Below are 18,259 nucleotides of genomic sequence, written 5' to 3'. Positions count from 1 at the left end.
TGTGAGATGAAATTTTACCAGATTGTGGCTCCAGCACTTGTAAGAAACTCTTAAAAATCAATTAGCTCACTAACTTTGCCAGAAGAAAATAGACCAGAAAAAAAAAAGGAGCATAGTTTCTTGCCAGGTTAGTAAGTTAACTCTTGTCTCTCAAATGGGTGCAATGAATGGCAAAGTCAGCAGAAGGCAAAGGACCGAACCGTGAGGCTGAAAGTGAGAAGAGGGAAGAAACAAGTAGAAGAGAACAAAGAAATGAGGCTTATTCCCTTAGTAAAATGGGAAGTTTTGTTGGTTCTGTTGCCTATGAAACAGCAGCCAAGATGCCACAGCTTAATTCATGTGTAAAGAATGGCACCTACCAATCTCAGAGAAGGGTGAAAGTGCCAGCACTGTTTATATGCGACTATTATATAGTGTCATGAATGACATGCAGTGCAGATAAAGGATTAGAGAATGAAGTATTAACAGTGCTTGAAGATGGCTATTAAGCTTTCTTTAGCTTTTTCATATCTCAAACATCTCAAGTCAATAAATGCATCTTAATCAAATACAATTGTACAAAATCTCTGCAGCACTGAAACCAGGAATCTGACTGCCAGCTGTATATTGCCTTCATCACCTAAAAGAATAACTTCAACCCTCGACAGAGACATTATTGAACAGCTGACTTGGAATGTGCTCAGAGACTCAAAACTGAGCTATTCACGATAGGTATGTCTGAAGACTTCCAGCGCCAGAGCCTTCAGAGAGAACAACTAGCTGAAGCCCCTCTTAGTAAATAAAAGCTAGCTTCCAATGTCCTGAGGATTATATTATTGCAGAAAGAATCAACATACCGCATGCTATTTAGGTATTTGCAGACTATAACAAATACCTTAAACTCCATCTCAAACTAGATGAGTGGATACTGAAATAAGAGTCTATTCCTGCCTAACAGACATTGGTCACGGAATCCAGACTCTGTAATGCAAAATGCTGAGTGATCGGTGGCTAGTCTCTAAAAAAAATAGTTTAATAAACTGAATCTTAAATTTGTGTATATTTTGAATTTATCATAGTAAATTTATCAGGAAAAAAAGCAAATATAATAATAGATATTGAATTAAGCATGCAATCACAAGCTGATTTTCATAGTCTTGGACTATATTTTCCTAAAATTCACTCTCTTCTGGGTTTAGTATCCCCTATTTTCTCCCCGGGTAAAAGTTTCACAGTTGTGACTGACAGCTGTCATTAAAAAAATAATAATCCTTTAAACAGTCAGTGTTAGAAGTTTAAAGCTCCTGATACCAAATACTTCAAGTAATATTCATTTTCCAGAAATCTTCATGTTTATTATCAGTAAGAGCTGTCAGGTCATTCTCCATGTCATCAGTTATCCCACCCCCCAAAAAACTTACTCGCTGCCTGCTAAAAAGATTGCCCCAAACAACAAATTGAACAATGTGTTATGGCACAAATCTAATCCTTAAATTTCTTTCTCTTCCCTCCTTCCCTCTGGAAAAATCCTTTATAGCTAAATCGTCTCTAACTGTAACAAGAAACTATGTTCCACTAATAAGTACATGACACCCAATGAGTTGGCATTTAGGATAGGATTCACCTTGCCTTAACTTTGAAAAACTGAATCTCAGGTAATCATGTTTTGTCTTTTTATTGTCATCCCAAAAGAAATAGACACCTAAATATGACACTTCACTCCATTTGACACCTAACTTCTAGGGTGAATTGTCCACTAGAAATACCTCTCTCTCTCTGTTAAATCAATTGTGACAATAAACTAGATAACAAACTTATATTTGACATCTAAGTTTTAGTTCTTCAAAGATAAGAAAGGATTATCTTGCCTAAATTCTATCAGGTTACTGTAACTTGTTCACACAGACTGACCTTAAAGCCTTTTGATGCTGCTATGTGGGCAGCAGTCCAACCCTCTTTGTCAGCATGGTTGATGAGATCTGCAGAAATAACAGGCTTTATGCTACTGCCATAGTTGTCTTCTCGCTTCTCCAAATCAAAGTAGTCTAAATTAGTCTCTGCATCAGTCAAAGGGTTCCCATTGTTTGGCTTTCCATAGTACATAAGGAGCTTGAGACTGTCAACATTACCAGAATCCACTGCTGCGTGAATTGGTGACCAGCCATCCTAAAAAAAAAAAAAAAAAAGCAGAAAGCACACTCCAACCAAATGCATAGAAAAATGTTTGCAGAACTTACATCAGCAATGAATCTGAATGGAAAGCTTTGCCTGGAAATTAAAAAGTTAAGCAAGAGTGATATAATAATCCTTTGGGAAAACAGTTGCTCATATGTGTCTGAGGTGGAAGAAAGAGAGGGAAGAAAATGTAACAGAAAGAAAATTTTACAGCTTGCTCCAAGGACAGTCCAACAGAGACTTCAATAATTTTTGGGAGAGTCTAAGTGATATAGGACTTACATGCTGTTAAACTGTTTTCTTATCATGTACCAAACTACCATGGATTCTATCAATAATTTGTTTAATGTTGCATTAATCGATTTAGCAGTCAGGTATTTTCATGGTTTTGACATCACAACTTTCTCTCATTTAAGTCAAATATATTTACGTTCCAAATCCAAAATAAATGAATCAAAAAATTTCACTATAAGAGAGGAGCAGAATGTATTGTGAAGCTAATAGTCATTGTGCTGTGTTTCTGGAAAGCCTACAACCAACATTTATTGTAATATTTGCATCAAAGACTTAAGAAAAACTTCAGGAAAGCACCTGAAAAAGGCAACACCTAGATGTTCATTTTGAGGCAGTCCTCCTCCTTTTCTCCTGTAGATAATTCTTCTTCCCCATATTCTCCCATTTATGATATGTGAGACTTTAAAATACTGGCTGACAAATTTGGGGGTGGGGATCCACTCAAGGACAACAATAAAGCACCCTAACATTCCCTATCTCCACTTCTCCACCTTAAAAATAAGTCAAAACAGAAGAGTCCTGCTTTGCAAATCCAGTGCTGAAGAAAAGTCTGCAGCAAACTGCAGGTGGAATCTGAAATATTTAAAATTATATGGAAGTCACATAATTTCAGAGATTTTTAGACAATACACAGCTTTAAAAAAAACAGAAACTATAATGAAAAGAACAAAATATTATTTCAAATTACATGGTTTATTGCAGCTTTGAAGAAAACTTTAACTAAATGTTTAATGTAAATATCTCCTACCTGTTTGCAGTTATTCAGTACTACACAAGGCACTTTAACTTTACAAATTATTTTAACTTACACTGGTTTTGACTGTTCGATCTGCTCCACCTTCCAACAATAGCTTAATACAATTGCTATTTCCATTTTTACAGGCCAGGTACAAAGGTGTCTGTCCTCTTTCAGCAGCATGGTTAATATCAGCCTGATACATGATTAATAATTCTGCACACCTACAGCAAACAATAAGGTAGTAAAATCATCTTCTGTTAAACATCCAAAACCTCTTTATAACTTACACCATTTAAATGTTTTTTTTTTATAAAGTACTGATTTGATAGACACAGATCTACCTGTGATTTTATCCATCCCATAGTATAAGGTATAATTTCACACACAGGTATAACCACAGAAAATCAGGTTACTTTAAACCCATAAGTCTTAAACTACCATAGCTGCATTTAAAAACTGTGAATGTAAAAAATTTAATTTCAGAAGGCTAATAAAAACCTGATGGCAGCTGCTTAAGAAAAACCTTCAGCTGAGAAAAAAAGGAACATTGATTTTCAATGACTGATCATTGATTTTTCTGATATTTAAAATAGTTTTAAAAAGAAAAGGGAAAAAAAAGGACGAATGCTAGCTTTAGATATCAACAAAAGGGACACCGGTCTAAGGGAGTAACTTGGTGGGGACAACAAACCAGCTATGGCACTACCTACCACTCACATCCCTGAACGGAGGCTGCTCCAGAAGGATGGCTTGGGTTGTGCTGGTAACAGCTGCTGCATTAGGGAGGACAGAAGATGAGGCAGAGCGCTGCAGAGTGACTCACTAGAGACCAGCATTTATTGGATCCATTACATGGATCCAAGATCCTGTACTTCCTGCAGTAGATCCAGTTTTCTTTCCAGTTCTTGTGCCAGGGTTGGCCCCCTTTCCCTTCCCAAACCTGGCTTTTCAACGACTCTAAAGACTTTAGAAAAATCTTGATGCCAGTCTATTACCTCTGCAGTTCAAACAAGTGCTACAAAGATAATTCCATATCTCTCTGGCTCAATATTTATCACCCCATAAAAATAGAAGGATATCAACAAGGAAGCCTCAAAGCAATTAATGTAATGCCAAATAACTACTGGTTAGGAGATCATACTATAACAAAGAGGATGACTAAATATTTAAAACAATGTAAAGGTATATATAAGTATGTAAGAAATCACAAATTAAAAAAATCACAAGTATTTTTTTTTGTTAGACAATCAATCAAGTTCAAGATAAAATGCAGTTTTAGAAGACAGTAAAACAGATAACACTAATATGAATTACTCAGCTGTGCTTTCTGAAAATGATCAACAGAAAAAATACGAATAAAAGTAATGCTCTACCTTATCAAATGTCGAACATGTACCCTAACCATACAGTCACAAAAATCATCTTAAGATGGGCTCATAACAAGACAACTCCATAGAGCAAGTCAGACTGAGTTTTAAGTCTGCTATGTTAAAAATACCTGTTTTGTTGTTTTGCATTGTATTTAATGATCCCGGAAATACTATATTGACTTTCGACCTCAAGATCAGGTAAGGTCAACCCAGCCTGGCCTTTTTTGCTTTGATAGTTTCTCCTAAGAGCATTTTCTGAATTGGTGGTATTACTGAAGAGTCTCAAAAAACTATACTTTTTTTTTTTTTTTTTTTTCCTTCTGACTATGTAACTAGGGCTGGAACAACAGTATTGTCTCAGTTCAGGAATAAAATTAATGAACACGTCACAGGGGACTGGCTAGCAAATCTAGCACATACAAGTACTGGGTAATTGATAGTTTAGTGCTCATTAACACCAGATTCTCAGTGCTGTAGTACAACACAGACTACGCCACACAATGCTTGAAAGGGGACAGACTGTACTACTGCCCAAATTCTGCCTATAAGAAATTTTCTGAGCCAGAACTTTGAAGTGATCAAGAAATCAAAGATCCTGAAGCATTCGTTGTATCCTACATATTTTTTGTCGACCTCGCTATTATTCCATGCTCCCTTTTAAAATTCAGGTTTTGTTTAGTAGCTAAAAAAAGTGAAAGCATGAAAAGTGTTTAAGGATATCATACCACATAGGTAACTCTAAGGGAAAAAGAATATAAAGTCTGCAACATCATAACACAGCAGATGATATATAGCAAAGTACCGTGAGGGTAAGTCAGAGAAATAAACAGCTGCCTATTTAAACAAAGTCCAAGATACTTATGTTAGCAGAAGAATATGAAGAGTATATTTTTGGTTTGCCTTGTCAAGTCACATGTACTTTTTACAGATTTTAGGTAAAACACCAAAACATTTAACTTATATGTTTATTTTTGTGCTGAAAACACTTAGTGAGAATCTGCTACCTCTGGATTAAGACTTCCAGTAAAAGATGCCCGTTGGCTGATAGGCTTGAAGTCTTCCAAGAAGTGGCAAAAATTTTTGATGATCCTTATATACTCATGGAAGACCATGAGAAGGACAGGGATCCCGCTCTTCCTCATTGGGTCAGGGCCTATCACAGTATGATAACATTCAAAGACTGAGCCCTATATGTTACTGTATCAGAGTAAAAATACTAAAATGCAGCATTAAAAAAACTAAAAGATAATCAAACCCAAAGATAACATAAAATGAAGGTGAAGTCTGTAGTACAGATTCCTAGTCATGCTGTTGAAGACTTTCTCCATTTGTAAAATCATTTTATCTAGGAAAGGATGCTCTGGAAGAGGTTATCTAATGGTTGTTGCCAACTTTCAGCTCTGTTTCCTATGGTTTTATGGTACACAGCAAAGCTGCAGAGCAGAAACACATCATCAGCCTTCAGCTCTTCTGACGAAAAGAGGAAAAGGGAGGAAAAAAATCAATCATCTAGGTGAACTGTTCTGTACTGGTTCTCAGTATAAAAAAGAATAAAGTATTTTCTAATCATGCTGTCAAAAAACACCAATCTTTATAATGTTAGGAGCTTCAAAAGTAAAAGGAAATTACTTTAACTACATTTTGAGAAAATGTTCTAGAAATATCCTTTGACTCATAATTTTCTGTTTTTCAAATCTACTTAAACCTTAAAAAATGTTTTGTTATTTAAAGTATCCCATTCTATATCACTCAGGAGAATGTTCAGACAAATGTTCTTTTGTCACTGAACATGATAGTTTTCTGTGCTTCAAAAAAAATCAGTGCAAAAATAATTTTTCCTCCTTCCTCTGTTAATCCTGTATCATGGTTGATAATATGAAGAAAATTAAGAAATTCAAAGGTATGATGCCCACATAGACCAGTATCATACTGTGATTACTAAGAATACATGTGTGTTCAGCAACCTGAAGAGCTGCAATGGGAAACAAAACAAATGAAAAAAATTAAAACCAGAATGGCATATGAATATGAGTTTTAGTAGCTGCTTTCAATAAATGACAGCTAAATGAATTTGGACCTAAGAATGCAAAAGTAATGTAATGAAAAAAGTATATAATATAATGTAAAGAGAATATAAAATTCTGTAATAGTTGACAGGCAAAATCTCAAGACTTCACTTACTTGACATGTCCCTGAGCAACTGCTGAACACAAGGGTGTAAAGCCATTTTTATCAGCAGCATCCACTTGCGCTTCTGCAGTCAGCAGCAATCTCACACAATCTATAAATTCAGCAAAAACATAGACTGATACAACAAAAACAAGTGCTTAAAACTACCAGAAGTTAAAAACTTCTCAAGGGGTAACAGCAGCCAGTCTTTTTCACTATACACCATACACCTTGGGGAACCAAAGCAGAAGGTCCGGAAGTAGTTTGCAGGAGAGAGGTGAGAACAGACTCCCTGGGGCACCACCACTCTTGCAAAAAGGGCTTGGATTGGGTTCTACCGGGATCCAAATATGTGCCCATCACTGGCAACTCCCACAGGGTTAGGTAACATACCTACGAAGTGGGGTATTCAAAGTATCCAGCAGCCTCTAAAGGCAGCACAGTCCCACTGGCAGTCATGTGACGCATCCCAAATACGATGGCCACAGGAGAGATGCTCACAAGCTACACGTAACTCAGGCAGCACACTGGCCAGTCTTCTTTTTAGGACACTTTGACTTAGGATTGCAATGACAAATAAGATAAGCTGACAAACTCAAACCTCCCCAAACCATTCCCATTCATATATTTCCAAAACGACATGCTAAAAATAGTACCAGTTTGATTCCATCATCCTACAGCTAAATTAAGATCATTAATTACACAGTAATTAGACTGCTTTTCATCCACAAATTGGAATATCGTTTGATGCAATTAAGTTTGAAGAAATACCTAACCTGCTTTATATTCTTGAAATTCAAACCAAAATAAAACAAGTCTTTTGTAGCTGAAACTACTACTTTGAAAATAAGCTCAGCTGGGGCACCAGGTATAAACTCCCGAGTTGATTTCTGAGCACGCTTAGTGCACTCTGTTCCAGCCCTCTGTAACGTCCTGGAGCCCAGCTTTGCTACTGAAGCTTATTTCTAGATATCAGAAACATAATATTTAGAATTACTGAGAAACCTGACTACCCTGAACCATTCCTGAATGTATTTACTCCTGTTACAATTCTTTCAAATATTAATACAGATGTTGTGGAGTTGATCAAATAAACGATTTAACATTAAGAAAGAAGATTTTAAAACACTATAAATTATTATAATGTAAATTAAGAGTCTTAAATTTTTAAGTAAGTAATCTGATCTGAAATGTCTTTTAAAAAAAAAAAAATAAAAATTGGTTTTCAGTATAAGCTACCAGGACTTCATCTGTAATAATTTTTTTAAAATCATAGAGAAGCTTTCAGTTAACTAACTAACCTAGTATTTCCACTTGTAAGATAATACCAATTAAAATCAAATTATATTTTCAATCACTTTGTAACAGAAAAAATACTCTGCTAACAGTGACATTTTTTTCCCCTCTTTCCATTGTCAATCCCAGTCTTATATTAGACAATTAACTTGAAAGTACAGATTCCTGTTTGACAACCTGGAATACTTTTACAGTTTATGAAGGATGTTGAAAAAAATTTTCTTCTAGCAGTTTCAAGTATTTGACTAGAATACTCTTTGGTTTCTTTATAAAGCATATGTTAGCCATGCAAAAGCCATGAAGAACACACAGAACAAGACCACCTTTCTAGAAAGGTATGGTTAACTCATAATTATTGATTGGCAGATCATTCAGGTGGTAGCTTATCTATGTGGAAATACTGTTTCTGATGAAGATCACTGTAAAGAGCTGTTTATTCTCAGGGACAGGTGCAAGCATGAGGAAATACAGCTACTTTCACAAGGCGTACCACGTGAGCGAGTAAGCTCTACATGACCTGTTCTGGTGGCGTACCAAGTAAAAAAAGCAATTATCTCCAAGAAGCCTGGGTCCTCTGGATGGACTTTTGAATGGGATTTGGAGAAGGGCAATTTGGGTCAGTCCAGACTCATTAACTCTGGTTCACTGCTGTCTGCCACAGAAGTGATCAGCAGTGGAGAGGACCGGGCGAAAGGGCAGGCACAAGACAGACATTGATGCTGTCACTCAGTTCCAACGTTTTGGTCAAAGCAAAAGCAAAACATGGAAGCGTATTAGCACAAACACCTGGAGACTTTACTGCTCTCGACCACAGCTGGGTAGTTAGTTCTTCCAGAGTGCTGGCAAACACCATGCAGATACATCCAGTGGCTTGGCAGAGCTGACTCCATGTAGCTGTATGTCTCTGCACCTCACTCCTTTCTACTTCCCACATCATTCCAGTTTTTCCTATCAATCAGGGCGCCACAGCCTCCAAATACTCAGGACAGAAGAGAATTGATTATACCATAAATGCATATGATTAGCACATAGCTGAGTCCAAAAGATATTATTATTCTCTTCACATCTCAGTTTCAGGAATTCTTATTATTTCACTCTGTCAGTCACCTCGTGTGTGGCAGAGAATGGTCAGGATCAGCAACACAATACAGACAAGCAGATATATTAGCTACGTGAACTACTCTACATGTTACCAAGTGCATAACAGGCTGAAGTGGCTCCTGCTTTGTTAATGGATCAAATCAAGGCGGCCTGACAAAACGATCTGCTCAGCTATCCCAATCTAGTAGTTAAAACAGAAAATGAACAGCTTCCTCATGTCCATTCAAACACGACAAAAGTATTTAGCATATATTTTTAGGGTTGAAGTTCTGCATTTCAGACATGCAGAACTGGGGATTGTGCGTGCAGGAAACAAAGCAGCTGCTATGAGCTTCACACGCTCGAAAAACCCTCAGCTGCAGCTCTCAAAAGGCAACTGTTGAGGAACAGGAAGGCTGCGTGTTTTGCAAATAGGACAGAATAGGAAAGAATATTTGAGTGCTCTCTTCTCTTGTGTAACTCAATTTTCTCTATAGACTGGGCTGAAAGCATGTAACAGCTGCTGCCACCAGGCTGGTTACAATGTGCTCTACCATTCTCTAGTTACCTATACATCTCAAATACTGTATTTCTTCACTGAAAATGTGTGGAGATCAATCATTTTCCACTCTTTCCAGACTCTCTGCAACATGCTGTTTGTTTCTGAAGGGAGGTACTCATTATGCTGACTCTTAACGAGTCTAGATCTACTCTTTTCTTCTGGCCAACTGTTTCCCAGGAGAAATCAGAAAATCTGGTTAGTTGACTTAGAAGAAAAAAGGGTTCTTGAAATCTCCAAATCTATTTAGTCACTAACTCCAGGTTGAAAGTATTCTCAATAAATTAAATCATGATGCAATCACCCACCAGGGTAGGCTTATGTGTTAAGTCTTGAGGTTGGACTTGATGATCTTAAGAGTCTTTTCCAACCTAAATGATTCTATGATTCCATGGGGAAAAAAGCCCACCCAGCTAAAAGACAGTAACTTACCATTGACAATCCTACTCAATGGAATGAAAAATTTGTACAATAAATTATTTTATCCTTCCTCAAATTACGTCATTTCTTTCCACCTGGTTAATTAAAAAATGTTTAAAATTTGTTTTTAATAGCTTAAGAGATTTATTCTTATACTTCCTCTCTTAAAGCTACATATTTTTACATAAATCTGTTTTTAAAAGTCTTCACTTTGAACAGCTGCATCTATCCATGCACTTGGAAGCAAACTGCAGGTAACAAAGAAAGGATTACATATTAAATTTAAGCACAAAAACCTTTCTCCAAAAATATTATAAATCTACTACTCTCCTTTTTCATATAATGTACTAAAGAGACATCAATACTGCTGCTGTGTGATTCCCTTATTCAGAATTCATACAATCCATTTAGTCGCTATGATGCAATGATTTGTACAACAAAGTGTTTTTCACATCCTGTCAACTCTAATTAGAAGAGCAACACTAAAACTTTGTAATATATTTTTTGTTTTAAGAAGTAGAAGATACTAAACAATTACAGGATGCATATGCATGTACTTGGTTTTATTATTGTGTTTTCATATTTCTGTCAAGTTCTTCTTATTTGAAATTTTTGACAATAAAACAAGAAACCAAATTGCCTTTGCTGTCAGTAAGAGCTGCTCAGTAACTGTAACTGAAAATCATGGCAATTGCTTCGAAGCATTTTAGGAATACAAGATGAGTAAAGAATTGGGTCAGTTACAGTCTCCCACAAACACCAGCAATGATAAATGGATGTAAGCCTAAAAGAATCCACAGAACATACATCCAGTGAGGGGGAAGAAATAAATCCACACAATATAATAAACATCGATGTTTAATACTAAAGATAAAATTTGCAAGAAAAAAAAAAAGGAAGAAAATAAAGGACCTTTCCAATATTTAAGGGTCTTGGCAACAGCAACGAATCTGTCAGATGAAAAGCCCCAGATGTTCCTACAAAGTAAACCATAGCACCTAGGAAGCAAAGAGAAAATATACCATTCCGAACAGAGGGAAAATTCTTCCTATCCCTGTGGCTGGTAACAAAATTAACCCTGAACATGTCAGAAAAATGTACAGTATCTGCCTAGCTATTGATTCTGGATTCTAACTTTACTTTGATTTCTAAAATACTTCAGAAAAAAAAATAATTAGAGTAGTATCTCTAAATAGTATTTTGAACACTGGATCGGGGTTTTACAATTATGTCACTGACATACACATAAATAAATAAAATCACAAAGTACTCCTGAAAGTACTAGCTTTGAAGGTACTATGTTCTATTGTAAAATAAAATCCTGACTTTATTAAAAATTAATGGAATTTTTGTCATTGGTATTTGTCATTTTCACCTTCAGTGTTCAAAACAGCATAATGATATTATTTGCAATATAAGAATTTAGGAGATTTTTACATAGGTAGAAAAAAACTATAGTAACGTGTACTGGAATTTTAAAAGAAAGCTGCTGTTCAAAAGCCTTATGTTAACAGCCTGAAAATTATCGCTTGCAGTTTGTATCCATGAAATTTGTATCTGTTATTAACATATGTGCCTCATTTCGTAAAAACATTCATAAAATATGAAGACTGACTGTTGAAAGTTTCAGAAATGCTACCTCCTTGAGCCTGACCACTGAGGTAGTGTGGAAAAGGAAAAGAAGAATGTTAACTATCTCAAGTAGAGCCCACAGAAAAAACTAAGGCCGTTTCATCAAGTTCAAAAAGAAAGACTATTCATTTTATTTCCAACTAACACACCACTCTGAAATGATCTTCCATAATTTTCACCACTGCTGCAGAAGATCAAAACCCTGGTGATGACCTATTCTTTCCTGCTTAGTTCCTGTAGAGAAAAGTTGTTTCTTTCAAGTTGCCTTTGCTATAAAGAAATCTTTAGTTTGTCACAGAGCATGGGGTGATGGGTGATGATATCTGGCGTTTTTTTAGAGGAAAGGAGTGGAGAAGTAGAATGGGTGTTCCTGCAGAATGTTACCACAAGCAAGAATGCTTTCTGTGTTCCATAAGTCTGCCTCCAGAAGCACAGCTTATATATACAATATAGTATGACTTTTGTCATATAATCTGTATGTCAGTTTCAATTTCACATTTTTAAAAAATCATGCATTTGACCTAATATTAAAAACTTATGAAATAAGCTTTCTCAATTTCACATGAATATTGTAACAAAACTTAGTGTCACTTACCTATATGTCCGTTCGTAGCAGCAGAATACAAGGCAGAATAGCCATCTTCACAAGAGTAATTAATGTCCAGTCCTTCTTCATTAAGCAGCATTGATAATAAAGTGACATTTCCCTGGGCAGCAGCTTGGTGAAGAAGGGTGGGCCTGCCACCCAGGGGGACAGGACCACCACTTGTTAACAAAGGGGTTAGGGAGGAAGACCAGCCTGTGAGTTAAAGCAACAGAAGTTAGATGGAAGACACATAAATAAAGCTCTGCATTTTCTGTGTTCTTTTAAAAATTAAAAAGGATCTTCAAAATGACAGGAATTGTGTAGTATAGCACACAAGGTTTGCGATGATGCTTTGTCTATACATTAGAAGGTGCTCTGAAGAATAAAAACTGCATATAGGGTAACAGTTGTTAATGCAAATGAACAGGATTGTGTTACAAAAGGTTAATGTGAAACTTGTTATGAACTGTAGTAGCAGCTGGTTGTCTCAAAATACTTTATATTACTAAAATTCAGAAACTACCAAAAAGTTTATACAAGTTTTAGTGTAATTTCTGATATGCCAGGAAGGCTTTTTTAAGTATGTACAGAAAGTTTCCAAGAGAAAACACTTTTCATATGAAATTTCATTCTCTTTTACAGCCTTGGTGCAAACTTTAGTATTTATATCTCACCTGCAGTTACACAGACAAATTGCAGAGCCCTTATTAACTTTAAGCATCTTCCAATAAGTTTGCAATAAAATGTAAAAATTATGTACACAAATACAGAAATAAATATATTTATCATTGAACTGTACCTTAAGGTAATGTTCCTTTTACTCAGCAATACTTAAACAATTTATTATAAAATAGTCCAATGTGAATCAATAAGGGGTTATATAAAATTTATGAGTGAAAGCTTTCAAGTCACCCTGTTAAAAAATAATATTCAATTCAAAGCTCTGAAAGCTTAGGAGTTATCTTGGTTAAATGTTCATTACTTATCAGCTTTAGTAGGGAGTTTGTTAAGAATATGAAACTTGCTGCATAAGGTATAGAAAATTTTGTGCATTCTTCTTTGATTAAGGACTGCAAAAAAAAAAAAAATAGGAGAAAGATTTTTTTTCTTATTTTCACTATTACCAAATTCTACTTTATATATTTCTCTTGAATAAATTACTTTTTATTCTGTGGCCACATATAAGCTATTATATGAGGCTGAATTCTGACAATACAAAGCAAGTTTACACAGCTTTTACTGTGGTTCTGCAACACCCAAGACAGAAGAGGAGCTGCAGGGCATTACCTCCAGCTCCATCAAGCTGATAAACGTGCTATCCAACCTCCAGCATCTAGAACTAGAAAAAACATGTAGTAGTAGCTCTACCATGCTGGGATGATCTGCTCTATTATTCTGGAAAACCAAAATCATAAAATGGAAGTTCCCAACAGAATTCTATAGGAAAAATAGAATTGGGAACCTTGCAAGATCCGGACAAATTTTAACTAAGGTCCAGACTTACACAACAATCCATCATTTGAGCAGCCCCAATGAGAAACATGTAGTTTGATCAAATCAATAAAAATAAATGCTTGGAGTATTTTCATATTAGATTCTAAAGTAAGCTACATTTGTCTCAAATTAAGTTTACTAGTTTTTTACGTAAAGGAAATGTATTTGCAGTATTTTCATAACATTAGCTTATTATTCAACTAATTTATTTGATATTCACTACAAGAAGTCATCACTACAGCTATGAAGTTACCCTATAAATCCCACTTTAAACCAATGATAAACTGTAAAGTTAACTCCATCCATCTTTATGTAACTTCAGTTCTGAAGCTACCTCCTGACTATTAATACACTTACTAATATTTATTTCTCCAATATTTTTAATCAGAGGATTTTGAGTGTTTTCTGAAGTTTGTAAAAAAACCCAAGCAATATACAAAGTAAACTACATCCTTCAAGTGGTAAAAAAATTTATTTCCACTTCCAATATTCGAGAACAGTTAACTTTTATGAAATCCCCAAAGGTCTGAAGATTATTTTTTGTTCTTCCTTTCCATTATAAAAGTGTGTTTATTTTTCCAAACTTATGTTATTCTTTGAAACTAACTGTGCAGCAGCTGTTACTATATATAAAAATATAAATATACATGTTTTTAAAATAGTATTCCTGTATTTTTTACTGTCTTGCCATGGTAGTTAACTGATAGTGGACATGGCTTGCGTGGCACTCCAGATGCTAACACTCTTTGTTCAAGTTATATTGGAATTATCTGGGGGAATCTGTGGAGCCTGACACTAAGATTTAGATATGAAGTTCACTTTGCCACGCAGTTTTGTAATGTAAATAGTATTTCCGAGTTCCCTTCCTTATTGAAAATAGTTTAGGTTTTTTGGTATTGGTTTTTTTAAAGCATCATTAACAGAAATGCCAAAATAAAAGGATTTTGTGTGTGTGTGCCATATGTGGTATCTTAAATTTCATTTCAGCTCCCTGAAATGAAGAATATGTTGTTGCAATTCAGCAATGAAATCCATTATCATGATGATGATGATGCTGTCCCATCCCTGGAAGTGTTCAAGGCCAGGTTGGATGGGGTTTTGAGCAGCCTGGTCTAGTGGAAGGTGTCCCTGCCCATGGCAGGGAGGTTGGAACTACATGAACTTTAAGGTGCTTCCAACCCAAACCACTCTATGATTCTATGAGGTTATCATTGATGAAAACCTTCTACTGAGAAAGATACAAACCCCAGGCAGTAACATAAACATAACTTTAGCTTCTATTATCAATGTAAAACAATACAACAAAGCTGAATTAATCCAACTAAATACACCAACATTAGAAAATACCAATAAATAAGGTATGCCATTACAGATGCAAAAAGTTAGAAAATATGAATCATCTGTGAAAGCTTGTAGGGCATGCAGTGATGAAGGGCAGAGGGATAGACAAAAACAGCTTCTGGCATCAGCTTCAGAATGTGAGATGGTTAATTTCAGAGCCTAGATCAGTCCCATACACCCCCCACCCCCCCACCCCCCTGCTTTTATCTTTGAAGCCAATTGTATAGAGAATAAATCAATCATTATAGAAACGAGCAAAATAAAAAACATACTTCATTGAAGAGTGACACAGAAAGCGCAAAACCAAGAAGAAAGTGAAAGCAGAAATCCCAGGGGTATGAAAATCCAACTGCCTAGAATCGTTTCCATTTTGAAGTCTTACAGCCATTGAAATGTAGAAATCCAAACAGAGCAGAAGCATTTTGGCACTAGTTCAAAGGCTGAAGTTAAAGAAAACACTGTTGCAGATTTTTGAATCAGGGCATAAATGTTCATTGTAATTTCTCTATGTACATTCTGTTCAACAGTAATCACAAAAGCTCATGTCTTTTTGTACCAGGGATGAAAAAAGCAACATGCAGTACAATGCCCGATCTCTAAAACAAGGTACTGTCACATTAATTTAGCAGAATGCGTAACTGAAAGAATTGCTGCTGTGATTTTAAGTTTGCTCTTAATAGTTGCTCTTTCCAGAACCAAGACACAACAGCTGCTATGTTCTTAAAGCTAGGAAAGTTTTAAAATTAATAAATAAAATACTTTAGTGATTAGGCTATTATCAAGTCTGACTCCACAGTAAGAAGAAAGAAACATGGATGTATTGACAAAAAAAAAAATAAATTATTTCAATGTGTTTTTTCATGTTAAATTTGTTTTGCACTGTTTAAAAAATGAACAAATTCTGATTGAAGCTCACTACTTACTATACAATAAAATACAGATAAGATTTCACCATGCTCTGCTTTAACTGAAAGCAAAATTGAAATTCTAAACATTTTCTGAAAAAAGTAAATAAGACAGATTAAAATATACCAGAATATTGATAAAATAACCGAACCTGTGCCTAGAGGGCATGAAAATGCAGATATGGTAAAGAGGTTTCAGTAGCATTTATAGCTTGTTAGATGTTGCTCACTTCAAGAAAAGTCATACTTAAAAAAGCAACTGAAAAAAAGAAAGTGAATAAGTGACATGAATTCAGGCATTACTGACCCCATTATCTTAATGAAAATGGTGTTATTAAATTTGGTTTATCTTTTCTAAGACATACATATTTATAAAATCTATTTTTTTCTCTCTTCTCAGCACAGAATTTTGAAGGAAATATCTTTCCATGCTTGCATAACATCTGTTGCTCAAAGTTTATTTAGTTCTGAAGTTCGCCAGAACACTTGGACAAAACAGATTAATATTCCTTAAAACCTAAATAAAATGGGATTGGAGAATATGTGCAATAAAACTTAAGCATTAGTTTGGGTAAAAGACAAAGAAGCTCCTGAATATTTACTTGAATATGGCAGATAAAAGATATTAAACTTCTTTGAGCCTGTTTGTGGTCAGTCAAGAAGGGATATTAAAATAACATATCATAACAAGCAAGAAGGGATATTAAAATAACGTTATTAACAAAATAAAACAGCAGACCACTAACTAGAGTTTAAGCAATCTTTCCTTGCAGACTTCTGATTATGGGATACGTTTCCCATTTGTAATTGCAAAAATTCAGAAAAAGCACCACCACTTACAAAATACTAACAGAATCAAATGTTCAGAGCAAGGATTATAAGGGGATTAAATGAACCCAAATGTTTCCATCCCTCCCCAAAACAAGCAAATGGACTCTAAATGAAGAAAGGCAACCTGAACACATAAACCAGCACAATTAAAAAACCACCAAAACAGTTTTTGACAAAAAATTCCTGTCTTTGAGAATTACCTCTGAGAACTGTCACAAATTTCATAAGAAACACAAATTGACTATTTGGTGGAGGAGCCCTGTTTAAAAGGCTGTTCTCCGAAGAAAAAAAAAACAACAACAAACTTTGAAGCACAAACTAAAGCAATAACGATACATGGAGTTATGAAGTCAAGTGGTGGTAATTTCATTTTTAACATAGAAGATTTATTTTTTTAAATATTCAAAAACTATCTCAGATGAATACCAAACATCATCTACTTAATGTAATACTAACTGAAATAATACAGCCTGATTCATGCTAATAGTATTTGTGGAAGACAGCCTTTTGCCTACAAAAACTATTCACTTTGAAGCTGAATCTGTCAATAATTTGTTGTATGTAATAAAATCTTAAGATTTATTTTTTTTTGATGAAATTTTAATTCCATTATGGAGCATAACAGCCGCTGAAGGTAAATGAGGTTTGGGGAATATCTGGAATACTGGCATACCAATGATTTATCTGACATGGCACTCAGACTCAGCTAGGAATAGAATTTAAGACGAAAATTCAGGACATCCATATGAAAAACAGCCAACTAATGGGCAGCCATCAAATCCCATGGCTGTTAACTCTGAGACACAGCAGACAAATGGAATATAAGATTTCTGAGCTCATATTTTCATGGCACAGTTCAGAAAGGAGAGAGGATTCTGACAGCATGGTACACAGCCAAGCACTAAAACCATGACTAGGTTACACCAGAAACATGAAGAAAGTCTTCAGTGAAGTGGAAAGGGAATAAAAATTCCTGAAGAATGTGAACTGTAAGTTTGCCACACGCTGCTTTTGGAACAGCTTCCCCAAGACTGGTGAGTGAGTTCAGCTGCCTTATCAGACAGCACTGCAGCTACCAACAGAAAGTCATTGGTTGTGTGATGGAAGCAGACCAGCTGTGCACAGGTTTTATACCCTATAGATGATGATGATACAGGGACTAAAGTTATGAGGGACAGAAGTATCACAGCTGAACTGAGAATAACTGTTGAAAATTTGAGACCATTCATTCTTCAATGCTGATGAAGGTCCGAAGTGTTCCATAACTGTGTGTCTGTCTTCCTCACTGCAGTGCCAAGTCAGGCTAAAGGGCTTCTACTAATGTTCTGGTGATATTGATTGCAGGAGGGAAATATGTTGACAGAAAGTTTTATAGGAGATCTACAATTA

At 35.4% G+C, this 18,259-nt stretch overlaps 1 protein-coding gene across 1 annotated transcript in view; it reads right to left on the bottom strand.

The window, feature by feature from the left end:
* Positions 1–18,259, bottom strand: part of CTTNBP2 (cortactin binding protein 2) — an 89,614-nt gene that overhangs the window by 28,614 nt on the left and 42,741 nt on the right. Inside the window, exons 5-8 of the mRNA XM_037389919.1 lie at positions 12,309–12,512; positions 6,739–6,838; positions 3,258–3,408; positions 1,891–2,145 (exon numbers count right to left, since the gene is read on the bottom strand). Coding sequence (XP_037245816.1) covers positions 1,891–2,145; positions 3,258–3,408; positions 6,739–6,838; positions 12,309–12,512 — 710 coding nt within the window. The remainder of the gene's footprint in view (positions 1–1,890; positions 2,146–3,257; positions 3,409–6,738; positions 6,839–12,308; positions 12,513–18,259) is intronic.

The sequence above is a fragment of the Falco rusticolus genome, chromosome 5 (genome assembly GCF_015220075.1).
Source record: "Falco rusticolus isolate bFalRus1 chromosome 5, bFalRus1.pri, whole genome shotgun sequence".
Lineage (NCBI taxonomy): Eukaryota > Metazoa > Chordata > Aves > Falconiformes > Falconidae > Falco > Falco rusticolus.
The sequence above is the reverse complement of the archived record's forward strand: the minus strand, read 5'-3'. Positions and strand labels throughout refer to the sequence as shown.